Source organism: Battus philenor, unplaced genomic scaffold (assembly GCF_028537555.1).
Source record: "Battus philenor isolate CCGP_79_NKW_IND1 unplaced genomic scaffold, ilBatPhil1.0.hap1 SCAF_19, whole genome shotgun sequence".
Classification (NCBI taxonomy): Eukaryota; Metazoa; Arthropoda; class Insecta; order Lepidoptera; family Papilionidae; genus Battus; species Battus philenor.
This window is the reverse complement of record NW_027181681.1, coordinates 8,103,001-8,123,445: the sequence shown is the minus strand read 5'-3', so window position 1 is coordinate 8,123,445 and position 20,445 is coordinate 8,103,001. Positions and strand designations below refer to the sequence as shown.

At 30.4% G+C, this 20,445-nt stretch overlaps 4 protein-coding genes across 4 annotated transcripts; 2 read left to right on the top strand and 2 right to left on the bottom strand.

Moving 5' to 3' along the window:
* The first annotated feature begins 662 nt into the window (after positions 1-662).
* On the top strand, positions 663-7,101 carry Stoml2 (stomatin like 2). The gene is made up of 8 exons (XM_068764515.1): positions 663-807; positions 878-991; positions 1,656-1,863; positions 2,177-2,365; positions 2,592-2,747; positions 2,880-2,995; positions 4,235-4,363; positions 6,803-7,101. Exons 1-8 carry the CDS (start codon positions 760-762, stop codon positions 7,052-7,054), a joined length of 1,212 nt encoding a protein of 403 aa, XP_068620616.1. The 5' UTR covers positions 663-759; the 3' UTR covers positions 7,055-7,101.
* On the bottom strand, positions 6,652-10,452 carry LOC137921704 (maspardin-like). Its single transcript, XM_068764517.1, has 5 exons — positions 10,286-10,452; positions 9,915-10,155; positions 9,378-9,607; positions 8,605-8,853; positions 6,652-8,215 (listed from the first exon to the last, which is right to left on the bottom strand). The coding sequence occupies exons 1-5, from the start codon at positions 10,382-10,384 to the stop codon at positions 8,072-8,074; spliced, it is 963 nt and encodes a 320-aa protein (XP_068620618.1). The 5' UTR covers positions 10,385-10,452; the 3' UTR covers positions 6,652-8,071.
* A 4,377-nt stretch (positions 10,453-14,829) lies between these two features.
* On the top strand, positions 14,830-18,023 carry Ttc19 (tetratricopeptide repeat domain 19). Its single transcript, XM_068764518.1, has 4 exons — positions 14,830-14,837; positions 14,903-15,055; positions 15,577-15,599; positions 16,958-18,023. The coding sequence occupies exons 2-4, from the start codon at positions 14,958-14,960 to the stop codon at positions 17,545-17,547; spliced, it is 711 nt and encodes a 236-aa protein (XP_068620619.1). The 5' UTR covers positions 14,830-14,837; positions 14,903-14,957; the 3' UTR covers positions 17,548-18,023.
* Positions 18,024-18,273: 250 nt separating this feature from the next.
* On the bottom strand, positions 18,274-19,900 carry LOC137921706 (peptidyl-prolyl cis-trans isomerase 6). Its single transcript, XM_068764519.1, has 4 exons — positions 19,647-19,900; positions 19,140-19,347; positions 18,814-18,998; positions 18,274-18,570 (listed from the first exon to the last, which is right to left on the bottom strand). Exons 1-4 carry the CDS (start codon positions 19,737-19,739, stop codon positions 18,439-18,441), a joined length of 618 nt encoding a protein of 205 aa, XP_068620620.1. The 5' UTR covers positions 19,740-19,900; the 3' UTR covers positions 18,274-18,438.
* Positions 19,901-20,445: the final 545 nt, after the last annotated feature.

Sequence of the window (20,445 nt, the reverse complement as noted above, 5' to 3'; positions counted from 1 at the left end):
AAATGTTTACATTTTTATTAAGAATTTTTCGATATTTGCTAGTGCAAAGGTTGTTACTAGACATTTTTCATTTAATAAAACATTCTCTGACTTGTTTGTATTAATGGGCATTATAAAAAAGCTAACTAAGGAAACCAACATGCGCTATACATGGTCCGTTAACACAACAAATGCAGGGTCTACGCTCTTACTCCAATCGCTTCAGACGAGAGCATCTGCAGCTGAGAATCCAAACAAACTGTTCGTATCATACGTACAAGTCAAACCTAAAGGCACGGGTCCATGAAGACGAGAGACCCAAAAAAACACCACCTCTATTCACATCATCTGTCTGATAGACCCAGCAATTTAGTACCGGACTACAAACATTTTAACGCAAATAATTCATTTATGTGCTTCAGTTTTTATAATTAGTAAGAACAAATTTAATTTCATCATTTCATTTGTCCTCAATGATAAATTTCCAATTGAGTCGAGATCTGTAAATAATAATTGTCTATCGACTTTAATTCGTGTTTCATTGTTATAAACTTGATGAGGAATTAGCCTCAACAAAATCTGAAGCTCTAATCAATTTTTAGTAAAAAAAATCATTTATTTAATGGAAACTCAGAGATTTTTACCAATGTATCAAAACCATAAACTGACATTTGACGTTTTAGGATATTGTTAATAATATTGAGATGTGAAGTATAGCTATTTGTTAAAAATCCAAAAAAGTAACCCAACTAAGCGTAATTCCAATAAATATAAACAAATATGTTCACACGTTCCAAGTTTTTCTTATCTAAAGCTTTTCCTTTAAAGGTATGTGTTATTTTTCACATTATTAATTGAAATTTGTCGGCATGGTTAATAGACCGATATTTATTTTCAGAGTGTATTAAAACCGGAACATCATAATGAAGCACGATGTATGTATAGCATAACTACAAGGTATCGATCTACAACTCCACTAAATACAATTATAATGTTTGTACCACAGCAAGAGGTTAGTTGATAGTTGATATCGTAGTTTAAAATAAAATAGAAAGTAACAATTTTTTAACTCTTTATTTCGTTCTTAATTTTTAATATTTTAAACAGTATTTTTCACATATTTTGTCATACATGTCTTAAATGTATAGACAATTTTTTATCCAAGATAAATTTGACAAAATGGATCAAATGTTTCAAAAATCAAAAAATTGTTTAAACATAACCTCCGATATTGTTTATTATTGCTCATAATCTGTATATTATAGAATAAATTATAGGGAACTACATTGCTTACTGGCTTGCAAATATTTAAAGACTTATGCATCAATTTAAAAATATTCTTATGTAATATATCTGTAGTAATATATCCTTTTAAATCTGTCTAAGCTTTACCTTTGCAAAATACTATGATTATTTTACAAGTGTAAAGTTTAGGTAGCTACCACTCTCTATTAGTTTAAATAGCTGTTGGAATCACTGGACTAATTAGACACAATGTCTAGTCACAAAAGGAGAGGTACAATGTTTTGTGTTAATTTACATTATAAAATTTCTCTAATAGCCTCATCTTGCTAAGGTAATGTGTTGCAAATAAAATTCAAACTTTTGGAAGGTTGGAAAATCAAAGCTTAAGTAACCTGTGTTTAGTTAACATATATTTTTTATTTATGTTTTAGGCATGGATTGTAGAACGTATGGGAAAGTTTCACAGATTGCTAGAACCTGGATTAAATCTACTATGGCCAATTGTTGATAAGATAAAATATGTTCAGAGCTTGAAGGAAATTGCAATTGATGTTCCTAAACAGAGCGCTATTACTTCTGACAATGTCACTCTTAGTATTGATGGTGTCCTGTACCTTCGGATTGTTGATCCATATTTAGGTATGTTAAAACTAATTTATGATTTTGGGTCTTAAAGAACTCAACCAAATTTTCGTTTACAATATATGATAATTAAGAGGAAATCTGATATGGCTGTAATTCTTTTTTTTTTAAAGTGTTCATTTTTTTAATAATATATATTTAAGAAAAATTAAAAACTGTTCATTGAAAGTGTTCTTTTTAATTTTTATATTTTATTGTTATTTGTTTTTCTTGTAGATTATGTTATGTGCTAAAAAAGTAGTATAAAATTTTCATTTTGATTTCATGACTTTCACTAAATTCAATTTATAATTATAATTCTTTATTTCAGCTTCATATGGTGTAGAAGATCCTGAATTTGCTATCACACAATTAGCACAAACCACAATGAGATCAGAACTAGGAAAAATATCTCTTGATAAAGTGTTTAGGGAAAGAGAATCTCTGAATGTTTCCATTGTGGATGCCATAAACAAAGCAAGTGAAGCTTGGGGGATTGCTTGTCTAAGATATGAAATACGTATGTTGAATGTTTATTATGTGATATATAAAATGTTTTCTAAATGATTTACAATTTATTGTTCAAAAAATGAGTAATTGTTTTAATATAAAGTTAAGTAAGCAATACAATGTTCACATTTTCTTGCTATACTCTTGGTAAAAAATAAAATGTTATATTTGCTTATTTTATTGTAATAAACATGTCAAAATAAAATAAATAAAGCAAACAAAAGATTAATGTTTAGGTGATATAAAGCTACCAACACGTGTTCATGAAGCTATGCAAATGCAAGTGGAAGCAGAGAGGCGGAAGCGTGCTGCTATTTTAGAGTCTGAAGGAGTACGGGCAGCAGACATCAATGTGGCAGAAGGAAAACGCCAAGCAAGAATATTAGCATCAGGTAAGCTTCAATTGCATTATTATACATGGTGACTTAAGTGACAAACACATATTTTGTATATTTTGGTAAAAACAAAATGTATAATGTTAATATTAAGTCAGTTTTAATTTTTTTTGTTATATTTATTTTAAGAGGCTGAGAAACAAGAGCAGATAAACAAGGCGTCCGGTGAAGCCCAGGCCATGCTTGCCGTCGCCGAAGCCCGAGCACGCGGTTTGAAGCTTGTTGCTAGTGCTCTAGCACAGCAGGTTTTTATCTTTTTTGTTCTGTAACATTTAGTAACAATATTGTCTATATATTTGGTTTCTTTAAAGACTACCGGATTTAAACCTGACACTAAATATATGGGCGTGATAAAAATAATAATGAAAAACTTTTTTAATTCACCACATTTACATTTAACATGATATTAGGAAAAAATAAATTTTGAGTTATTTTTTAAAATATTGATCCCTTTGAATAATAATGCCCCACAGGCAAAGGCCTCTTCTAGACCCTTCCAAATGTGTTTGTCTCTGTAGAGCCTCATTAGTCCATCCAACAGTTTTAATAATTAGTTGTTTGTTACATCATTTCAGCCCATTAATGCCTACAGCAAGGCATAAGTCACTTGGTAGGATATTTATGGGGGGATATGCCATAATCGCCATGCTTGGCAGGCGGGTTGGCGATCGCGTTGTGGTATTAGCGTATGAAGAGGACTCTTGCTGCCCATCCTCTGGAAACTTGTTTATGTGCAGTGGCAATCCTATATAATTAATGCACGAAGTGTGAATTATACAAGATTTTACCCCAGGAATCCAACCCTCGACCGTCGATTGCATATTTCAGTCTTCTATCATTAGGCTACCGCTGCTCGGTTTTGTTTATAGGGGCGTAGTTAACGGTTTATGTGCATACTAAAAAAGCACTGCAAAGCAGTTCATGTATAAACTAGCCATATATTTAGTTTTCAATGAATTTATATAATTATGAGAATTCTATCTTTTTACTGTATAATTCACCATCAAGCATTGATGAATATCATTTACATCCTCTAAATTGGTAAAATTATTAAAAATAGCAACCACAAATATCAACTTTGAAGTTAAAAAATTAAGATATTTGAGTACCTGGCGATAAATATTGCACATCGTTATCTCTGTCGCACGAAATACAACGACTGACGAAACGTCACATAGGTAGTGTGGGACAGAGATAGTGCTCTACGAAGCCAAAATTAGCCGATCGTCTCTTTCCAAAGGTCGATGTGCAATATTTATTGAGGGAACTGTACATAAATATGGTTGACGTCTGCTTTCTGCTTCTTAACTAATCTTGTTAAGATAAAATATACTTGTGTTAGTAAGTCAGTTTTGGTACTTTTATAAGAATTTTGACATTTTTAAAGTTTTCCAACTTTCACTGTATTTTAGCATTGTTATGTTTTCAATATAAATTTACATTGAAACAAAATGACTATGTAGTAATATTTTTACTTTTTATAGGACAGTAAATATGCAGCATCTCTTACATTAGCAGAACAATATGTATCGGCGTTTAATAAACTCGCTAGAACAAATAATACCCTCATTTTACCAGCAAATGCCGGTGATGTTTCCAGTTTAGTCGCACAAGTAAGTTTTGTTTATTGGTGATTATTTAACATTAATGCTTACATTAGAAATGCAAACCATGTATTACATTTATGTACAATATATTATAGAACGGAATTAAATAACACATTTTTCTTTACCATGTCTATGACACTTATATCCTAAGTAATTTTCATTTGGCATCTCAAAAAATTTATTTGTCATTATAACAAGCAGGTATGTAACTACAAAAAAACTCCGAATCAAGTCATTTGCGAGAACAACCAGAAGAAATGTTTATACTATATATGATAACCAAAGTCAGAAGTGGCTAAATTATTTTGCAGATCTCGTCTTGTCTCCAGTGATTGTTGAATGGATTTATGATGGTTACAATTGGGTTTACATATCCTAACATTGATATAACCCAAATTTAAAAATACATGCATTGTTCCATATGTTACAAAGCACAAAGCAATGTAAAATATTCACCATTGTAGAAAAAATTATTTGAGCCATTGAAAAGAATATAAATTAAACTTTTACATACTTTTTAATAACTTTTCAGACACCTAAAACGGCGCCAAAATCAGTTATTAAAATGAAACACAGATTTCAGGGAAAATATGATAAAACAGATTTTTATATGGACAACAAATAAGACAAATATAAATATTTAAATGAATTTATTACAACAAAAATCTGTAATGTTTTACATTGATTTAAAATTTCATATTTTTAACCCTTTCACGACCACGGGGACGCCGGTGTCTCAAGCAAAAATCATGGATTAATTAAATATTTACATAACCATTGTAAATTATTTTTTTGTTTTAATATTTCGGAAAGTACCTTTTTATTATTTGTTACTGGCAATACACGATAACTAACACCGTTTATTGTCTATCGTCACCGGAACGTTAGAGTTCTTTTGGCGGGAATGATCTGCTGTTTGGAATAAATAATTGATATTGTAAAAGTGCTTTTCAAGTTTTTACAGTGTCAAATTATCATTACCTGGTAAGTAAATTGTTATTCTAAATATTCAGTAGTAATGTATTTATGTTGTATTCTGTGATAAATCGTTATAAAGATTATGGGACACGGATGTCCCTGTCGGCGTAAAGGGATACTTTTTATACGGAATTTCTTAACTTTTTGGCCTGGTGATATACCAAAATGCTATCATTTTCTTATTCATATTTTTCGCAAAATATGTTTCGTAAGAGGCATGGAGTTTTGGAACTTCAAAAAAAAATAAAATGCTACAAATTTTGGTGGGTGACAATAGCGATGAGGAAGATGACTTAGTGCTTGATGACGAAGACCAAAGACTTCTAGTACAGGATGATGACCAAGGGGTATTTGATGTCGAGGTTGAAGAAACGACGACTCTTCAACGGCAAGAATCACCTGAACCTTCAACATCTCAAAAAAACAATCCATCGACGAGCATATGATCAAATTCAAGGGCCACAACGTAATGAAGCAATACATAAAAATAATCCAGTAAGATGGGGTTTCAAGCAGGTAAAATTGACGTGAGATGTCCTAAAATTGTATCACACTATAAGAAAAATATGAGCCGAGTGGACCTAATGGACCAACTAAAAGTGTGCTATGAAATAGATCGGAGATCAAAAATAAAGCATTATCTTCGCCTATTTTTTGATCAGTTAGATATATCAGTCAATAATGCACATACCATCTACACTAAGCTTCATGAACAAAAAAAAATTGAAGGATCTTTGTTGCCGACCTTGCAATTCAAACAAGTTGTTGCTCGGAGTTTGATAAATGGTTTTACCAAAGGCAAAGAGGCCTCCCAACTGCAAGAAGTAGTGTAGTACGCAAAGTAATGAAACGACAATTACCATCGCACCCAATGGAAAAGTCGAATGCCAGAAAGAGGTGCGTATATTGTGCCAAGTACAAAAAAGAAAACCGCACAAATAATACTTGTGTTTTCTGTAAAGTGCACCTTTGCTACACTAACAACAGGAATTGTTTCGCCGAGTACCACAAATAACTTGCCCTATTATATTTATATTATTCATAAACAAGTAAAAAAAAGTACACTAAGTAACAAATGTACATTATTTACAACAAAACCGACTTACCAATAAGTAAACCAAAATTTAGATGTTTAAGTAGAAAGTAACCCTTAGCGACCATAGGGACACATTTGTCCCATAAATTTCCAAAAAAAATGTAAAACTTTTTTGAATTTTTAGTATAAATTATGTTTTTAGGATGCCTATTAATTTATTACATCTAGCTAAATTGATTAAATAAGGTACCGTAACCTTATGGTCCTGAAAGGGTTAACAGTTTCGTATGTGATCTCTGCTTGGTTATTGTAAACATTATTTGAATAAGTTTTCTATATAAAACTATATGCCATAAATAAAAATGTATTTAGTTATATGATTACATAAAAATAGTATAAAAAATAATCATGTTTTTGTAATTACTTTACAGGCTATGTCAATTTATTCAAAAGTAACTGCACACAATGAACAAAACCAGCCTAGTATTTCAGATGTAAATCATGTTAATACTCTAGGGTCTCCACTGAGTGAAAGAGGGACAACATTAGCTGGTCAAGCTGTAAATCATATTGATGATAGCTTAGCAGAATACTTTTCTGATGATGAGGAAAGGGAAAAAGCACTACAGCTCCAAAAAGAAAAGAATAAACAATCCCAACAAAATAAAGAAAAAGAGTCATAGAATTTCTATTTATTAGGAAGGTTTAAAAAATAAAACACTTAAAACAATTGCATCGTTTTTATGCATCCCCACTGTTCTCTATACAAATCATAACACTATCATAATATTTGATTTATTCAGTTTACCTTAAATGCCACCCACGGAATGCCTCTCATAAATTGATTTTTTATTCATTCTCTATGAGTGCTCTATTTTTAATTATCAACTTAAAAAGTGTTAAAACACAACTATTGAACCTTAGTTACTTGTGTTATTTTAAGTAGGTAATTAATGCATTGATTTGAACTTCCGGTGGCATTTTTTTTTATTTTGAAGATAATAAATTAAATTTGTGAGCTTTCCATAGTCAATATCAAGATTCCTGTACTAATTATTATTGTATAAAAGTTCTAATGGAATTTAAGTTGATTTTGAACCTCATTATTACGAGCATCCATATCAAAATGTCCAATTAATGTTCTTGTTCCAATCTCTGTCAAAGATTAATATAACTGTCTCATAAGAGATACATGATCCTTACCATCTTGTATCAATATAGTCTGTTTTCTATTACTATTCTGAATATTTTTCAGATGTTATTAAAATCTGATTATCAAACCTGTAACTAGTAAAGTAGATAAAAATAAATTATGTGCATGATAAATATCTTAATCAAAAATGCTACTTAATTTTATCAACACTAGGAATGCAAAATTTCGGTTGCCCACGTAATGTCAATTTTGTTTTAAAATAAAAAAGCAGACTATCAAATACATATTTTATTCCTCTATCAAGCTTAGTTAAAAGATTGTCATTAAGCTCGTTAAGTGTTCTACTCTAGAAAGAGAATATATTAATGATCATCTGATAAGCATCTATCATTAATTGTACAACTTTAATAAACAATCATATTTCATTAAATATCATTATTATTTTATACATATAACATTTTATACATTTAACAAAATATCAGTACCAAAAGTGTAAAAATATCAATCATTAACAACCATACATAACTAGATAAATCACAATTTTTGACTATGATATTTTAACAATCTTATCTTTTAAATTACGATAGCTGACAGAGCCTTCTTCGCATTGACTACTTGACTGAGCAGGCATCTTGAGAAGACTTAAATAAGATGATGATAGTTCTGTGCCATCAAATTGTCTTAAATGAATCTGAAATTATCATAAACATCACTATAATTCTAAATATTTGCAATTTAAGAATTAAACAAATCCAAAACATATACCAAAAAGAAGACTTGCATATTTACACAAAAAATACATGTAGTCAAGTTTCATTATATACTTAATTCTTTGCATACTACACAAACTTAAAAAAAAACTGTATTAAGGTAAGCACTTAAATATCAAAAAATATATTTAAAAAAAACTTGTTTCATGAATAGCACTACTCTTGAAGTTTTCAGTGATTTACCATTATTATGATTTATTTGAAAAATACAATCCAGTTTTAAAACAATAGAATTATAAGACCAAAGAAGGGACTGTATCTGTATGTACTGTATCTTTATTTTCAAATAAGTAAAAATAGTAATATTTACCAATAAATGTAAATTAACTTCATCACTTCTGCTTAGGTATGGAAAATTGCCACCACTTTTTAGATGTGCTAATTTTGCTTGTGGATATGACTTGTACAGGTCTTCCCGAACACTTGAACTCAGCGCACTCTCATCCCATACATCCATTATTGTTATTGGAATGTTATTTAATTGCTGGGGTTGAATATAACATGGAGTGCAATTTAGAGTTAACCTTGAAGCTAGTTCAGATTGGTTCAGTGATTCCAACTACAAAAAAATATATTAACTATTTTCACTTAATTTCTCAAGCATACAAAAAAGATTAATTATACATTGAATTTTAAACATCATTTTCATTTCATTATAGTCATAAGACATCCGCTGCTGGAAATGACTTTCCTTAGAAATTTCCCATAAAACTGGTTGGAAGTGCCTTGCATCTAGTCTACCAATGACTTTAACATGGTTATCTGTATGTACGTGTGTACACCTTGTGAGTGGACATCCTATGCTGCGCTTGCTGATCTGTGGTCCACTCTAAAACCTTAAGAAGCTGCCAGCAACCTGTTCTGCATGGTCCATGGCCTCCTTACTATCACTTCAACTTGGAAAGCCACTGGGCTATGTCAGTTAACTTAGTTTGTCGAAGCATCTTATTTTTTATTCTATTTCATAAAGAAATCCCGAATATAGCTCTATTCATAGTCTGTTGAAGGCCTGAGCTTGCGAATGAGTCATAGAGTGAGAAAGTTGTTCTAGACAAGTGTTTAATTAATAATATATATTCTTACCCTTTCAACCATAAAATCAATAGATTGGGTTATTCTTTGATCAACTTTATCCATTGTAAAATTTCCCATTAACATTCTTTTTAAAACTATGGATGGCAGAAGCCAAAATAGAGCTGAAGAATCATTATACTCAAAAACTGAAGTATCAGTAAATGTATTACATAGTATCAAGGATGCCACCCTTGGACAGTTTTTTGTTAACTCTGCAAACTTTTGTGCCATGAATCCTCCTAAAAATGTAATTTATTTTATTATGATAGTAATGTAAATTTTGAATGAGTAATTTGTTTCAACAGGAATAGGGATTCCTACTTAATCTACCACAAGGCAATAATCACTAATATTATTGTATTATTTAAGTGGAAAACTCATATGCAGAATTCATGAGTGTTTAGATTTATCTATAAAAATTTATAGTTAATTTAAAAGCTTCATTTATTAGGCAATTATTTTTTCTAAAAATAAGTGCCATCTATTGCCTCAAATTTTCGAATCTTTTAAAGATGTTTTTACTTTATTTTGGATAAATATGCTTACCTAATGATGCCCCATAGATGTGTACCCTATCAAGTTCTAAATAATCTATGAGACGCTTAAAGCCATCAATCCATTCTTTCATATTCCAGTATGGTGGGGGTTCCGCTGCTATTACACGGACACCTCTCGAGGCCAAGCCCATTACTTGCATAAAAAATATATCTGCCGTCCCAGACACTGGTGGTAAACATATTAATGGACAATGAACTGACTTCGGTCCGCTATCAAATATCCGCCAGGCCTAAAGAAATATTATAAAGATGTATCTCATAATAACAGTATTTCAAAGATGTTTACTTTTATTGTTCACGTACATAAAGTACATGTACTGTAAAACAATGTCATTGATAACATTGTTTTCGTTTGTTTACCTTGGAACTATCCGAGTCCACAACGATTTTGCGTAATGGAATACTGCTCCTAAAGCTTAAATATTCGTTCGACTGCGATAAATCACTCACATAACTCATTATATTTAATCAGTTTGATTTTCTTTAATTAAATAATTTCAATGTCTCTAATATATAGACATACGAGGTCGACGTATTTACAATATTTTATCTATGGTTGTGAGTTGTCACACAACTAGTACGATAAATAAATGGAACGAAAAAAATATCAGTAAACCATTTTTGATATATATCCCACAAAGCTAAAGTTTAATTTTTTAATATATCAAATTGAGTTAAATGTATGAGAATATGTACTGAGTAGAATAAAATTGTAATATAAAATTTTAAAATCATCAGTTACATTTATATTCTGAATTTAAAATTATGACTTGTGTTACGTAATAGTATTAAGCGACAGTGTATTTTAAATACAAACTCTGTATACAAGACAAGTTGTCGAATAACTCTCCGTGCCTGCATTTCATTAAAAAGCCATAGACAAGGAGTAGTTGTGTCATATATGGGAAATAATGATATTAATGGAAATAGGGTACGGTATATGAACGTAATAAGCTTCTTTATTTAATGACTGATGGCGCTAATATCAAAATCGAGAGAAAATGCATGTGAACATAGTCTATACATTCATTAATTCTTTCCAACTTTAAATTACCATAGCAACAGACAACAATTAGGACTGTTAGTTTGTATGGAATTCTGTGTAACAAATTTGTTTACGCTTTAATAATAGGAAAGTATTTGCTTTACAATTCATTTCATTTTATGCGTTCATTTTATTAATTATGAACAATATATCAAATTATTCTCCACACGTAAACACAAGTGCGCTAGCAAAATTAAGACGATTGAAAATACAAGAAAGTGTATTATATTCATCACTTAATAAGTCTCTTTCAATATCTTATTCTGAGAATGAAGATAACACAAAGCCTCCAGCATTTAGTGATATTAAAAGACTAGAATCGTCGTTAAATATCCTCTTTATAGAAATTAGAAATCTTTTTGAAGATATAAGGATATCAGTTAATTCTTTCAAAAACTCCGAAAAGCTTGGTTAGTAAGATCTATTATATTATAAACATGCTTAAAAGCGTATTAAAACAGATAACGTATAAATGGACTACCTGAATAAATAAATGATTATTTATCTATATACCATATCCAGCCTAAGATCCGTTACATTTGTAAAAATAGAATTGATGCGCTATCCTAGAAGGTACCAAAACTTAGACCTTAAAAAAGTAATAATAAGTACATAACAATCTATAACTGTACGTAAAGCGAGTGACCGTTCTCATATTTTGTACATTCGAGGACCGTTTGGTTAACGGTTTCTCTCGCCTTATTAAATAAATCTTGCAATACAACTAACTAAACAGGCTCCCTAATTTGCTTTTAAAATTTGAATGTGTTTATATATTATAACATTAGAGAGTAGCTTTTTAATTATAATAATAAATAAAATACAAATGTGTGCGCCATTATTTTTATTTCTTACAGATATTGACGAAATTAAAAGAGACATTTTTCATCTGGAAGCAAAATTACGTACCTTTAAAAAATATCTTAGAACAGAGCTAAGTACATTGATACTTACTGCAAAAGAAATTGAATATAAGGTAAATATTGATATAACCCAATGAATCCGTGAAAAAAAAAGTTTAAATTTCTTTCGCATTGTTAGTGTAAAGAACTTAGCTATAATGGTTAGAAGTTCAGCAGTGGGGATCTGGTGGAGTGTGATTATGGATTTTGTTGGCCACTGTGCTTCTATTCAGTTGTCATGGTAGTCGGAAGCTTACCTCGTAACGATTAAATTTAGTTTTGAAAATGTTCAGAAATCATTTATGGGTCTAAGTGGACGCATATAAAAAACAAGTTCCACAATATGTTAGAGCTTCCTTTTATTATTATTGTACAAATCTTATTTAACATTCAAGAGTTGATCGAAACATATGGAACTTTGTTTATTCACTCATTTACATGCTTGATATTTATTATAAAGTATACATCAAAGGTTAAATTTCATTTCAAAACTGTACTGTACTGTGGTACTACTTCTACAGTTAAAATAATGAAATAAAGTTATTTGGAATTCTGAATATCATTAAATTTGTTGGATCAATAAACAAACATGGCTTGATCCAAGGTTTTAGCGTCTAAAAGAAAACAAAATTCGGCGCTCTTTCATATAGGAATTAACTAAAATATTAATTTTTAAAAAAAAAATTAAAAGTCAGGAAATCAATAGATCAGATCAGAGCCGAGTAAAAATATTTTGTAAATAAAAAAAATAATTAAACAGTTTTAAACTTACCTATCGAACTAACGAACGCGTCGGAACTGTGAAAAGTATGTTAAGTTATTCCAGTTTCATACGTGAAAGATATCAAATTATGCAGCCGACATAAAACTATAAGTATTTTATTTTTATGACATAAAAAGTAACTAATTTTGCTTACAGTTGTCTATCAGTTCTACGGATCAGATTGTAAGGAAAAATGAACCGATCAAATCGCGTGTTAAATCGTTCACTAAGATTGTACCAAGTCCCGTGAGAATCCACATAAACTGTCCGTTTAAATGTCCAGTAAGTAATGTCCATTTTTGTTTTTTAAAGGATAATTACCTGCTTTCCTGTTCGTATTTACAGTACAGTTTTGAAGCGTAAGTGGCACCCTACTCTAAACCTTTTAGTTCGATAGCAACCTTCGGGACGGACGCCTTCATGCGGCTGTACTGCTGAATTAAAAGGTCGCCGTGCTCTTTTATCACTTGGGCTGACCGAGACACGCACTCGAGTTTTCAGATGATGCGAAGACAATAAGACAAGCTGCATACAATGCCATCGTCATAGTATGTCGCGGCCTGAACCAAGGTTCAACCGGGACCTCTCGAGCTTCGCTAATTTCAACCGAGTTTTAGGCTAGGTACGCTCTGCGCTCTGCCAGTTAAAACCCGCGTAATCTGTAAATGCCTTTTAGGTAGCAGTAAGAGACCAGTAGAAAAAAAACTCAGTGCTCCTTTAGCATTATCATTCAAGGGAGCCCGAGGGCAGACTTATCTCTTTCGTGTATAACATAAGATGTCTACCAAATTGACTATGATTTGATATCTTTTTTCTCTAGGAAGTGCAAAATCTTCAAGAGTTTTTAAAAAATACTCGTAAACATTACAAGGGTTGGAACGAATATAATCATAAAGTTTTTATTCAAATATGGAATAAGTATTTTCAATGCGATAATACGTTTAAACGTGACGATTCTTTGGAAAACGATGACAGGTTCCGTAGATTCCATGAAGAAGTTTTGGAAAAAATTACAGGTATTAACCAATGTTGATTAGTAAATAATTTCTTTGTAACTCGAGCTGTTGGAAACATTTATTATAATTGTCAGTTAATTACATGCTAAGCAACTTTTGCTTACCCTATGTTGTCTAATTCCACTCCGACCATAAAAGAAAAATATAGAAGACAATAGCGTATTAAAAATACTCGAATATACCATTAAACAGACAGATTTATTATTTTTATTAATAAAAATAATAAATCTCTAAAAGTTCATATTTTAAATATAATCATTCACTACTTTTTATTTCAAAGGTTTAACTATTGAAGATGTGACGGTTCATTATAAATGGTATTCAGAATACATATATTTGAAGAATTGTCAGCAAAAAGCTTTAGAAAAATGGAAAGAAAATAAAAGTAAATTGAAGAAGGCGTCATCGAAAACAGAAAAGGTAAATATTTCATTATGCAAATGAAAATAACTGCATCTTTTTACAATTCAGATTTAGTATCCAGTTCATAATAACTCTCAAGGAAGGGGCAGGCCACGTAGAGTTGCGGCTTTAAGGTTCTGGATTGGCGACTACGGACCTGCAAACGACGTTAAAGTCTTCGGAAGACGCTAGATGCACACTGCTTCCGTCCTATTGGAAATCTGTGGGAGAGACATATGTAGGCCTAAATCTGAAAAGTCACTAACAGATCTAAATCTGAAATTACGTCTACTTGTTCGAAAGTTTCATTTGTTATACATCACATTTCGCAGATAACACACGGTAAGCAGGCTAATTCAAACGACTCTACAGCGAAGCCTACCAAATGTCATTATGGATTGTTAAAAAATCAAACTGCAAACACAGGTAAGGTAGCTTTCAGGTTTTATATGAAATAAGGTATACTAATATTTCGCATAAAACAATGATATTTAGTTATTAAAAAGATTCGGCCAGTTCAACCGTTAAAGTGTATTTGGATGCATATAGTTTTAAAATTTTATAGACAGTATAAAAAAATTAACGTATTACTATTTCGAATGTGCATTATTCCATGAAATTGTCTGGAAACGATTATTCTTATATTTTTTAAAAATTAGATGTAAGTTTTTCATTTTCATTAAAGAATCTTTATTATTTAACTATTCCTTTTTTCTGTTACTAATGAGTCAATTGTTTCAGTCAAGTGGCAATTTTCAAATAATCCTTCTCGGAGTTTGTACAGGTAATTATATGTAGTGATTATATACATTAGTTTAATCTCAAAGTGTATCGAAAATGTTTTTTTAGCCGAACTATAAAACCACTGGAAAATAATGAAAAATCGTGTAATTTTGGACAAATTATGGACAATATGTTAAAAACAGAACAAAGAAAGCCAGAACTTCTGAACTTTAAGCACCCGTTTCAACTCTATGGTATAACCACGGATAAAAGGCAATTGTAAGTATTTTAAATTTAAAAAAAATAAAGTTGGCAGTGCATGACTAGCAGAACCATAGACTATAGCACTTTAAGTATTGCACAAGAAAAAGTAAAGAAAAAATTAAATAAAAATATGATAAATTCTTTTCAAATCGCGATATTTCATCGAATTTGCTATTTACAGTATACGATTCCAGATACGTTCAATAATAGTAGTCATTTTCTGGTTTGTCAGACATTTTAACGTAAAAGAAAGACGATATCTTTCAAATAAAAATTCGGATCCCCCTTAAGAAGTGGCCTATGTTTTAACGAAGAGAACGCGACAGATATAAAAATAACAACCGTGAAATATTAATCAAATTAAACGGTTATTTCTTTTATCACACTTAGAAGCAGTGCTTTATTTTTTAGAACCTTTTAGTGAAAACTAACCAGTACGACCATTGACATAAAGTCACTGCAATACATTTATTTCTCATTTCTTTTGTTATTGTGTTTATGTATATAAATGAAAATATTTTTCTGTTTTTTCTTAGGCGAGTACCAACATGGCGATTAGGTTTGTATGAAAATTAAGTAACAAAATGCAGGAATAAAGGACAATTTTACAATTTATTTTGTTAACAATAGTTTAGTGTACGCAATAACTTAATTAAATTTTGTGACATATTATAATTTGTAATATGTAGATTTAACTGAAAGTAATAACAATTAATTGAAAAACTAAATTAATCCAACTAATACTTTTTTTCTTTTCGCATCATACGATGTAAATAAATAAAAAAATTGTTATCACTTCCTAAACTATTTTTAAACTTGTTTCGATTCCATAAAGACATTAAGTATTCACAGGTTTGTGTATTATGTAAATATTCAGTAAGGGCTTTATTGTATGAACTCAGTGCACAAATTTCAAAAACAGTTTAGTGATTTGTATTTTTCATAATCACATATTTTCAGAATACAGTGTGTTTTAATAGTGCATTTCGTCGTAATACGTATTATAATTCTATAAGAAATTTATCTAGTATTTTAAACAATGAAATACAAGCGTCTATGTAGTTTACTATATTTAAAATATTGTTATTTCTTACGTAAGATATTGCATCTAGTATGTAAGAAATTATATCTGCGATCTACATATCTTTTTTTGTAGGCTTGCAAGAATTATTGTAATCAAATAAACTAAAAAGAGTTTTGCAAGTGTTGCTATCGCGTGTAGTAGAATACAAACATGCTAATAAAATACTACAAGGAAGAGAAATACATAAGCAGCCATTAATGGTATAGACATGTTTGTTTGCGTAAGTTATTTTCAACAACATTTAATGACAAATGTTATCATAAAATTCTTGTCTGAAACTGACTTTTTACTTCTAAACAGTAACACTTATTTGGTGCGATTATGTCAAATGCTTGTCAGTGTCAGGCTCTTCAAGATAGTTTTATTAAAAGTTGATCCTAATTTTATAACTTACGTAACCAGTTCCAATAAAGAACAAGTGTAGCGCAATAAATACTAAAGGTCAATGATGATTAGCAGATATAGGTTTCTGTTGAGAAAATGGGTGCAATTAAAAAAAAATTACACATTAATCCAACACTTGGCAAACACACAATGCAAACAAGTAACAAGTAAAGCGATTTTACCGCTTACTTTAGGGTTTTCCGGGTTTACGTGGTTAGGTTTTGACAAAAAATTAAGTGTGGAAGATGAACTAATTCACACAATTAAACACTGTGTTCTTTTTACACAAAGAGAAGAGTATGAAAAAGCAGAACAACTACTACATGTTGCTTTAAGACAAGCTCAACAAATGCAAAATCAGCTTGCCATAACTTATATCTATGATATTATGGCAAATTTGGCATTAGAGAGAAATCAACTAGACAAAGCTAAGAAATTGTTTGTTACAGTCACACAAAGAATAATGGCAGATGGTGCAAAGGAAGATGATGTCCGTGTTATACATATAAGTATCAAATTAGCAAGAATAAGTTATTTAAAAAATGAATATTCTACAGCTAAATTAGGTTATGAATGGTGTTTACAGAAATTGGAAAATTTAGCTGGGGAAAATAATGAAGATATTGTTAAACTTATAGCTATGGCAGAAGACTGGTATGGACGGTTGCTAGTAGATTTGGAAAACAGTGAGAAAGGACTTAACTTAATGATAAGTTCTTTAAACAGAATGCAAAAAACAAATGTGGAACAGGAGCACGTTATTGTACAGATGAATGATATTGGTACTGTCTGTGATCGTCTTGGGAAATATGATGAAGGTATCAAATATTTATTAAAAGCTATTGAACTTGGTAAACAAATGTCAGCTATGGATGAACTAGGAACAATGTATGTTAACCTTGGAAGAATTTATATGAAGCAGAACTTATTGGAAATGGCTAGGAAATCATGTGGTCAAGGTTGGAAACTTGGTGTCACAACAAAAAATGATAATTTAAAACATGAGGCTGAATTATGTTTTAAGGAATTAAAATTATGACTTGTAAATTAACTTTTAACATGAATTTCTAGAGTATTTGACAACAAGTCTCCTCACAGAAAACAACATGGTCCAACTATTTATTAGTTTTGAAACTGGCTAAGTTCTTCTGATATTAAATAATACTAATGCTCCTGAGTACTTTGCCATTAAATGATCATTAAGGATCTGAGATGGATCTAGGAATATCACCTTCAAAGAGAACATGAGGGAAAAATCAAAATAAATTAAAGTACCATTGATTAATATATACAATCTTGGCTTTGAGTATCTCTCATTGCATTTATTTCTAAGTAACACATCATGTAACATATTAGATCTCCATCTGGAAAATATAAATTGCAAAAGCACATCTTTACTATTTTGAAATATTAATTAAAACATTGTAAATATATTATATATTGGTAAATAAAATAAAATATAAATTATGTAATTTATTATTTGTAATTGGCAGATATGAATAAAAGGCATTTCAAAATAAAAACTTCATAAACACAATGTATTAAAGTAATAGTATTGTTGTACAATACTTCAATAATTTTCTGTAATGTGATTCTTTCTACACTAAACTTGTATGTCATAACAAAAGGAAAAATTTAATAGTTCCAAAATAAAAAAAAAACTACCTCATTTTTATTCATCATTATTTATATTGTTTTCCCTTGCACTAATTGTGTGGTTCTCTATAATCATTGCTTCTTATTACAGAAAAATAAAACTACAAAAATTGGTAAATTTATTGTATTAACCTAAAATCTCATTTTATTGATAAAAAAAAATGCATGGCAAAAGTAAATAGAATATACTTTGTTGAAAATATGAGAATAATTTTCTTAACAACAAAATAGAAAGAAAATAATATTATCACTAACTAATAAATTGAAACATATGTTATTGAGCACTTTCTTTTGTGACACTGAATGGTTCAGATACTACTTCAGTATGGGTTTCAGCTATAACAACATCTTTAGCAGGACGATCATTTGCTCCAGTCTTAGTTTTCTCAATTTTACGAACAACATCCTGTAAGTAAAAAATTTAATTAAAATTTCTTTCATTGCCATGTCTGCAGATAAATACCATCAGCAAGACAGGCCTCCACCAAAGATCACAATGACTAATCTTGGCTGCCCATATCCAGTAACTATCTGCAACCTAGACTGTCATTGGTCCACCTAGTGGCAGGCCTACCTACAACCCTCTATTGGCTTGTGATTGCCACTTGTGAAAATTTCTTTGAGAATTAATATATAAGAAGTGACATACCATTCCTTCCAAAACTTTTCCAAAAACTACATGTCTACCATCCAGCCAGGGAGTCTTAGTGGTTGTAATGAAGAACTGAGATCCATTAGTGTCCTTGCCAGCATTTGCCATTGACAACCAACCAGCACCGTAGTGACGAAGCTTGAAGTTCTCATCTTCAAATCGTTCACCGTAAATGCTACGTCCTGTTATAGATTTAGGGGTTAAACAATGTATCTTTAATATGTCAATAAACAGGTAAGCTTTAAGTGTTGATACAGCCTAAAATATTAAAACAAGTATTTTAGAAACTTAAAACTACTTTATTATGCTATTTTACTACATACCCCCAGTTCCATCTCCTTTAGTGAAATCACCACCCTGGATCATAAAGTTTTCAATAACTCTGTGGAATTTGCTGCCTTTATAACCTTCACCTTCATTTTTTTGTGCCAATTGGAAGAAATTTTCTGTTGTTTTTGGCACTGTCTTTCCAAAGAGGCCAATAACAATAGAGCCAGCTTGCTCCCCACCGATAGTTATGTCAAAAGTTACCTGTATAAAACAATTTTAACTCGGTATTAATTTATTAATAACATTTCTTATTCATACAATCAGACTAAAAAAGACTACAAGTAACATCAAGTGAATGTATTATAGTCCATACCTATACCATCACTAATAACATCCAATAAAACTTAACAAAAGACATGACCTCATGACATCGAGTGGGGTCAACGGTAACAAAGACGATCCTAAACGGAAAAATGAAGCGTCATAAAAGTTCACCGACCTTGAAATGTTTAATTTAAAATAATGCTGTTTTATTAAAAACTTATCTTATTGTGTCTTACCTTATGAGTAACCTTAGGACCCTTCGGTGCCTCCTCGGACCAAGCACCAGAGAACAGAAATAGAAGACCAATGATGCCTGCAATTGCACCCATTATTACAACTAATTTTGCTTTTCTCCTAGCTATTTTCTCTTAATTTAAAGATCTCTTAAAATGTAAATAGTAACTATAATTTTTTAATCTTATTAATATTATCACAACTTGTAGCCGGCAAATCGTCCTTATAAATGTCGGTTAAGTGAACGTCCACGTCATGTCATGCTATGTCATAATCCAATTAATGATAAAGGTATGTTTATACTTTCGGAATAAACATTTTTACTATGCGTTAAAACAGCTTTTGTGTTAAATTTTATATTTCCGATTTTTCATGTTCATAACTATTTTATTACGATAGTCCGTACGTACATAAAAAGAATAAAACCATTAGTATTGAATCAGATGCAATTTATTGATAAGGGTTAAAAAAATTGATAATTAGTAGTTGCGGTACTAAATTTAAAAGTATTTTATATCGTAACTAAGCTAATATAAAACCAAATAAACATAAACCTGTACCAAGTCTATACAAAACTACTGTATTGAACTGACACCGACCGTTACTTAATTGCTTTCTCTATCTAAAATCAAAAAACAATTTTATTACATAAGAAATTGATTATTAGACGTCGTATTATTTTTTACTTATTCTTTATAATGTCATTTTGGCTATAAATTTAGAATCTGCGTTAAATAATGAAAATTTAATATTTCTATTTCTATGCAAAAACCTCTGAAAATACATCCATTCAGAATTACT